Source organism: Chelonia mydas, chromosome 19 (assembly GCF_015237465.2).
Source record: "Chelonia mydas isolate rCheMyd1 chromosome 19, rCheMyd1.pri.v2, whole genome shotgun sequence".
NCBI lineage: Eukaryota > Metazoa > Chordata > Testudines > Cheloniidae > Chelonia > Chelonia mydas.
In genome coordinates this window covers 6,617,925-6,625,691 of record NC_051259.2, presented here as the reverse complement: position 1 = coordinate 6,625,691, position 7,767 = coordinate 6,617,925, and the positions used below count along the sequence as shown (strand labels likewise).

General features: G+C 53.8%; 1 protein-coding gene across 2 annotated transcripts; it reads left to right on the top strand.

The window, feature by feature from the left end:
• Window positions 1–1,191: 1,191 nt before the first annotated feature.
• FAM167B (family with sequence similarity 167 member B) lies at window positions 1,192–7,067 on the top strand. Of its 2 annotated transcripts, none has more exons than XM_027829801.3 (2): window positions 1,192–2,557; window positions 4,966–7,067. In XM_027829801.3, exons 1-2 carry the CDS (start codon window positions 2,243–2,245, stop codon window positions 5,224–5,226), a joined length of 576 nt encoding a protein of 191 aa, XP_027685602.2. In that variant the 5' UTR covers window positions 1,192–2,242; the 3' UTR covers window positions 5,227–7,067. The 2 variants fall into 2 exon arrangements, with proteins under 2 accessions (XP_027685602.2, XP_007067629.2); XM_007067567.4 differs by having other exon boundaries at window positions 4,963–7,067.
• Window positions 7,068–7,767: the final 700 nt, after the last annotated feature.

The window sequence follows — 7,767 nt, the reverse complement described above, 5'->3', positions numbered from 1 at the left end:
GTGCTGGGATCAGGGCCGCAAAGGAATTCTTTGGCTGGAAAAGCCATGCCCCAGCGAACAGGGGAGCCCCGATGCTGGCAGCTGAGACTGCGCCACAGAGATGGGCACAGCGGCTTCTGCAGCAGGCATGCAATACCTAGCGGCAGCTGCTGCTTCTGAGAAGCTGGTGATAAGCATGTTCTGATGCAGGGGTTGTGAAACACAGCAACAGGAACTGAGCAGGCTGCCGTGTGGGTGAGGCCGAGAAGCAGAGACGGAGGATGTCGGGTTTAAGGTGGCCTGGCTCCAGTTTTTGATTTAGTTTCTCCCTGGTGGGAGGCTTGTGCAGATGAAATGAGCCCAGGCTTGGCCCTGCAGGGACCCAAGAGCTTTGCCTTTGAGTCACTGCAGGGGGCTTTTCCGCAGGCTCAGGGTCGTGATGGGCGGGTAGGGGGGAAAGAATCCCACCTGGAGATGATGGGGTCCCTTCTGGGGAGAATGGGGCAGCGGAGGAAGTAAAGTTCTGGGGATACCAGGGTGACAGAGGGCCTCAATATTTGGGGGGTGGGGGAGAGAAGGGGAACCTGCCCATTGGAGGCACAGGGCTCCTAGCTTCAGGCACCTTGGGAGGGCTGAAGAATTGAATCTGTGGAAAGGGGACAGAGTCTCTCTTCTTCAAAGCAGGATCCCTGAGCTGGGGAGGGAGCTGGGGAGGCTGAGGGCATTCCCGCCAGAGAGTGCTAGAGACAGGCCTAGAGAGAGTGGGGTGGGGGGACAGCTGGCTGATAGAAATATGCACAGTGAGTCGTGACTAGTAAACGATTCCCCTCCAGACACTGTAGACTTCTTTACCTATCCTCAGTGCCACCTTCTCTGTTACCCAGGGCACGTGCCCAGATCCAGCTCTGCAGTCTCTGTTACCCAGAATCCCCCAGGCCCACTGCCAGCAACCAGCGCCACAATCTCTATTACTCAGAAGCCTCGAGGGCCCCTGCCCAGACCCAGCACCACATTCCCTGTTCCCCATCTACCCCATGTTTCCTTCTCTGCCACAGGCTGGGCATTTTTTACCTGTCACCCTGTGCTGAATGGTCCTTGTTTTTCTGTATGGGGTGTGCGTAGGGGTGAGAAATGCTGCATTCTGCCTCTGCACTGCAATCTCCTTAGATTGTCCATTCTCTCCAGGGCCCCTGGGTTCCACCTTAAATGCAGCACAGCTGTGGAGAAGCAAATAGACTACTGGTTAAAGTGACCTGGCCAGAAGCCTTGAGCACGGCTGGGAGACGGGTGACCAATGAGAGTCCTCAAATGGTGGGATTTATTAGCAGAATTGTAGGTCTAGGAGCCTTATAGATGGGATCCCGGGGAGAGACCCCCCAGGGCACAGAGCAAACCCACACACCCTAGCTTGGCCTTCCCTCTGAAGGTATCACAAAGGTTGTGTGGCCGACTCAGCATGGCCCAAACGGTGACCCGCAGGGGAGATACTGTGAGATGCCACATGCCCATTCAGGTCTCACATGGGATATCAGCCATGTAGCTAAGGGTGCAGAACAGCATCATGCTGTCTGCAGGGGTCCTTTGCTGTTCTTCCCTGAGGTGGCCGAGGGGTTTCTCAGGGACTCTGAACAGAAACCCCCTCTGTAGTGAACTCCAGTGTTTCTTGGGGACTCTACACCAGTCCCTCCATGCCAGACCTCTCCTTCCTCTAACCTCTCCTGCATGATCTGCCCAGCACTGTATGATCCGCCCTGGGCGCTGTATAAGTGCCTGGGGGTGGGGCAGGAAAAGCCCTGAACAGAGCTGAGTTTTTTATTTTTCTTTTTTCTGTTTTTTTTTTTTATTTTTTATGGCTCTGTAGCAGCCTTGAATCTCAAGTGACCTTTCAGCCTCCCTTGATCTCAGAGCTGGGTGGAGAAGAAGTTTCATTTCTGTCCTGATAATAGACTGGGAAGGGAAGGCATGTCTGTGGGATAAATTACTTTTCGCTCCTACAGTCCTTTATGTCCCCAGTGAAACTTCCTTTCAAAGAACAGGGTGTCTCCTCCCAGCTGGAGACAATAATATTTTTTTAAAAAAAAACGCACCTCCCCAGGCCTCCAGGCAATTAAAGTTCCTGCTCATTTATAATCATCATCAAGTTCCAAGGCTTTATTGTTCATTCCAGAAATAAATAGTTCTCCTGCTCACACGCACACACACAGAGCGAGCCAGCTCTGCCACAGGCAAACGCTCCTCTCTCTTGCACCTTGCAAGCACAGCCATGTCCTACAGCCACCTGAAGTTCAAGGAGTTAGGGGAAGAGGAGTCGAACTCGGACAAGGAGAACCTGGACAGCGTGAAGGCCCTGACGGCCAAGCTGAAGCTGCAGACTAGGAGGCCTTCCTACTCGGAGTGGAAGGCCCGAGTGCAGAGCCAGTCCTGGAGGAATGGGGTCAAGGAGGGAGCCATCAGCTCGCTGAAGGAAGAGCAGGGAGGAGAGGTGTTTCTGGAGGGGACTCAAGCCGAAGTGCCGTCCGGGAGCATCTGTGGGTTTGCCACCATGGATGATGCCCTGGAGTGGCTCAGGAAGGAGCTGGTGAGTACCCCCTGGTAGCTCTGTTGGGAACACGGCCTCTGTGGGTGAAGAGCAAGGGACAGAGACGGCAAGAGATCTTAAACCATTATCCCAGGCCCCACAGCAGTAGGGCTCCCGGGCTGTGGAGCTCAGCTTGACATCCCCAGGGCTAAAGGGAAATGGGACAGAGAACGCCTGGGAAAAGGGGACGGAGTATGAGGATGCTGCGGAGGAGGAGAGAGCCCCTGCCATGGGCTGGGTGCTCAGCAATTCAATTTGTACCTGGCTTGGGTGTCACATCCATGGCCCGGGGGGGGGGGGGGGGTCGATTTTAAAGGTGGCACTAGGCTGGTTTGTTCTCCATCACTCTGCTTACTTCAGCCCTCTGCACCTCGAGCGGGGCTCATTCCCCAGGTTAGTGCCCCAGGAATCCCGGCTGGTGCTTGGCATTGTCTTGTCCATGTACAAATGAGCCGTTTTGATGCCAACGTGCCCATTTCGGTGCCTACCTATCTCCCTAACTCTGGTGTTTATAGGCCTCGATTGACATTGTCTTTGAGCATTTGTGTGTGTGTGTGAGCTGTCTCTCTGCAGGTGCGCTGCAGGGGGACCCCCCTGCCTGGAAGGGCTGATTGCTTTACCCTTGCAGTGGGTCGGTGCGGATACATGGCAACATGGTTCCTCCCTGAACCATTCTGGTGCGCAAAGCATCACCTCTCACAGCTGTGGCTGGCCCAGTGCATTCTGGGACTCCTGGAGCACCTGTTCCCTAGTGCCCTGTTGTAGGAGTGAGGGCATCACAGGTTTCCAAGCGTGCGGCACTGCGGGAGTTTGGGGGGCCAGCTGACCTCGGGCAGCTGCAAGGGTCATGGCTTCCTCTCCATGCTCGGGGGAAGCCGTTGTAGCCAACACCGGCTCGGCTTGACCCAAAGGAAACACCTCACTCCTGGGGTTGCAACCAACCATTACAGTCAATGCTTGTGAAAGGTCTGGGCAGCTCGGATGTGTGGACGTGGGGGGCTGCACATGTTCTGCCAGCTCAAAGTGTTCCAGGCCCCATTTGTTGCAACGCTTCTTTGCTTGGTGTAGACACGGCCTGTGTGTATGTGTGTGTGTGTGTATGTGTGTGTGTCTGCATCAGTGCAACTGTGTATTTGTATGTTTGTCCCCAGCTTGGTCCACAAGTCTGTAAGTGCTCGCACACGTCTGTCTTTCTGGTTGTCTGCATGTTTCAGTATGTTTGTGCCTCTGCGTTTGTGTGTCTGTGTCTGTACATCTCTGTGTGTCTCTATCTCTGCCCAGATATCTCTGTGGGTGTCTGTCTATGCATCTCTGTATATTTGTGCGTCCATCTGCATGTCTCTCTCTGTCCATGAGCGTCTCTGTACCTCTGTCTCTGTCTTTCACTCCATACATCTGAAGAAGTGAGGTTTTTACCCACGAAAGCTTGTGCTCAAATAAATCTGTTAGTCTTTAAGGTGCCACCGGACTCCTTGTTGTCTCTGTCTGTGTGTCTTTCTGTCCATCTGTTGCTGGGTGTCTGCGTGTCTCTGTGTGTTCGCGTGTCTCTGTGTGTTTGTCTCTGCAGTGTGTCTCCACCATGTGTCTTCCTGTCTCTGTCTGGGTGTCTCTGTGTGTTTGCATGTCTCGGGGTTGCCTCTGGCAGTGTGGCTCCATGTGTCCATGTCTCTATCTCTGTCCATGGTTCTCTGGGTGACCGCATGTCTCAGGGTTGTCTCTGGCGCTGTGTGTCTCTGTCTGTCTGTGTGTCTCTGTGTGTCGTATGTCTCGGGGTTGCCTCTGGCAGTGTGGCTCCATGTGTCCATGTCTCTATCTCTGTCCATGGTTCTCTGGGTGACCGCATGTCTTAGGGTTGTCTCTGGCGGTGCGTCTCTGTGTGTTGGCATGTCTCGGGGTTGTCTTTGGCGCTGTGTGTCTCTGTCTGTCTGTGTGTCTCTGTGTGTCGTATGTCTCAGGGTTGTCTCTGGCAGTCTTAGGAATGTCTACACAGCCAACGTCAGCCTGCAGCAGTGACTCTCAGAGCCCCAGTCACACGGCTCAGGCTACCGCGCTAAAACCAGCCGTGTAGCTACTGCAGCTTGGGCTGGAGCTTGGGCTCTTCAGCCCACCCCCTCCCTAGGCTTCAAAGCCTGAGCTCCAGCCTGTGTCACAACTTCTACACAGCTAATTTTAGCACGGCGGCTCGATCCTTGCAAGCCTGGCGGCGTTGACCCGGCCTTTGAGACTCGTTGCCGCAGACTGCCACTTGACATACCTCATGCGTCTGTACCTCTGTCTTTGTGTCTCCGCACATCTGCGGCTCTGTCTGCGCGGCTCTGCATTAGGGCTGCTCTCTGGCTCAGTGACAGGGGTGACCTGTGCTCCAGCTGGCCCCCTAAAGGCTCCCCTTTCCCTCCTCTGCACAGCAGGAGATGCAGGCTGTGGATCACCAGCTGGCACGGCAGCTGATGCGGCTGCGGGGGCAGATTCACCAGCTGAAGGTGGAGCAGGTGTGCCACCAGCACAAGGAGATGCTGGACAATGCCACCTTCGGCCTGGAGGGCTGTGAGGAGGACACAGACCTGCTCTGCAACATTCCTCCCAAGGCCGCCTTCTTGCTCTCCACGCCACTCAAGCACATTGGCGTCACACGCATGAACATCAACTCCCGGCGCTTCTCCCTCTGCTGAGGGCCCTGGCCTCCTGCCCAGGGCTGTTTGGGCAGGGCACCTCTTCACAGCCCATCCACGTCAGGGGGAGCATTAGCAGGGACCGCTCTCCGGGCCCCAAACCTGGCCAATGGGCGTGCGCATACCTAGAAACTCAGGCTGAAGGCTCGGGTCCTGAGCTGGTGGGTCGGGTTATGTACAGGCCAGCGTAGTGGTCAGCCCAGTTATGGAAGCTGAGGCAGGTGGTGAGTGTACAGCGCATTCCCCCCTCCCTGATGACTGGTGTTGCAGGTCGGTGGGCAAGCAGGGCTGCTGCCTCCTGTCAGATGCCACAGCCTGCCGCCCGACCCTCCCCTGCCATTCACAGCCGCCTCTGGTCAGTCCCTGCAGCGTCCCACGCTGGATACAGCAGCCAGCTAGAAACCAAACCTGACCGAACTGAGGCCGGGCGAACGCGCTGCATGGAGAGGTGCAGAGACCTGCCAAGTCAATGCAGTGCTGAGCCCCGCAGGCCCAGGAGGAGCTCAGCACTGCCCCTTGAGGAACTGGAGCCTGTGACTGGTTTCAGTCCCTGCAGCAGCCATGGGGACACTTCTGGGCCTGCCTTGCAAAGACGGGTGGGTGTGCTCTGTAGAACCAGTGCTGCCCACACAGAGGGAAAGCTAAGGGGCTGAGCTCCCACCCTGCCCACCAGATAAGGTTCTTATGCCCTGCAGTAGCCACATCCTCACCCTTCAGTGCCATAGCTCTGGCCAGGGGCCAGTCCCTCCTCAGCCAGCTCTGTCCTAGCTTAGGAAGCAGCGTCTGTAACTACGGGTCTGTGCTATGCATTTACATTAACCCCCGAGTCACACCTCCCTGAGCTGAAATGCTCGTGCTGCGGGGCCAGAGGTGCACGGGCTGCAGTGGCAGGTACTTGCAGAGAGGGGGCAGGGTTTGGTGAGCAGCTGGGTGAATTCTCCCCAGCATGTGAGCCTCATGGCTCAGCTGGGCGGGGACGGGGGAGGGGAAGGTTATTGCTCCAAAGCATCTGTGATGCGTATTACACTGCTGGGTCCCATTCACTACTGCAGAAAACTCAAGAAAAAAGTTTCTGTGCAGAAATAAAAGACGGCGTCTGCAAAGGTGTCTTTGTTTCCTTCTGTCTCTCACACACAGTCAGCCTGGCTCCATCCCCAGATCAGGGTCAGGGACACACGCACAGTCAGCTCCCCTCGACCTGCAGACATATATGATCTGGGACACTGACAAACGGGGCCTCCTTGCTCAGACCCACCCACCCACAGACAGAAAAACACAGGTCAGGTGGAAACACACAATGAGGGAGAAGTGCCTTGACTCTCAGCCTCTGACCAGCCGTCTCTTCCAATGCGGGCCACTCAGTCTATCCATCCTTGACCGTGCTGGCGAGTGGTTTTGTGCCCTCGCCCGCTCCCCTTCCACGTCGCTGTTTTGGGTAGCCTTCTAACGAGCGCTGAGAACGTTGGGTTTGTCGCTCTCACTTCCGCTGCGTGTTGTTGTTTCCACTCGGTTTAGCTGAGGCCTCAGATGAGGCAGGCGCCCACTGCACAGTGAACCTATGAGCAGCCCTGCCTAGCCAGGTGCCTTTCCTCGTTTACGTGCAAATAGGCATGTAGGTTGTGCTCCACGTTTCACCTTCTCGCTGTCTCCTTGTGCGATCATCCCTGAAGACACTTGCAGTTTTCCCCTGGAACTTTTTACGGGCGTGTCTAGAATCTCCTCGGGGAGGGTCATTTTCAGGGGAACATTAGTTTTTACAAACATTACAGTTTTTACTTCATCTGATGAAGTGAGCTGTAGCTCATGAAAGCTTATACTCAAATAAATTTGTTAGTCTCTAAGGTGCCACAAGTCCTCCTTTTCTTTTTGCGAATACAGACTAACGCGGCTGCTACTCTGAAACCTGTCATTAGTTTTTATGATCACAATGGATAATAAATTAATTTGCACTCATTCAAGGATCTCAGAGCACTTTTCAAATTCTATTCAAACCAGCTGAGATTGGTCAGTACCACTCTGCCTATTTTAGATATGGGGAAAATGAGGTACAGAGATAGGGCATGACTTGCTCTAAAGACAGGCAGCAAACTAGTAACAGAGCTGGGAAGAGAATCTAGGAGCTGGTCTTCTTCTCAAACCATTAAACTACGCTCTCTTCCCAGAGCCAGGATTTGAAACCAGGAGTCCTGACTCCAAGCTCCCAGCTCAAAACATAACCGCACATTACCTCTGTTAGAACCAAGAGCTCCGAGTTGCACTAAAGGATCCCATTAAATGATCATCATACTCACAAAATTCAACAGAAATAAAGGAAGATTTCCTGGACTGAATAATTATTAGAGCCAGTTGAAATTTTTAATACAATAAGGTTGTTTTTTTTAATTAAAATATTGGGTTTTTTTTTTAAATCTTTTGCCAAAAAAATTGTCAATGTTAGCGACGTTTTTAGTTTTCTGTGAAAGCCAAGTTGTGACAGGTTTTCTCAAAATTGTTATCAGTAAATAAAAAATGTTGATCACCATTTTGCTGGCATTTTCCATA

Coding starts and splice junctions, on each gene's coding strand:
- FAM167B (XM_007067567.4), top strand. CDS start 2,243: ATGTCCTACAGCCACCTGAAGTTCAAGGAGTTAGGGGAAGAGGAGTCG. Junction 2,558..4,962: donor AGTGGCTCAGGAAGGAGCTG/GTGAGTACCCCC, acceptor TCCTCTGCACAG/CAGGAGATGCAGGCTGTGGA.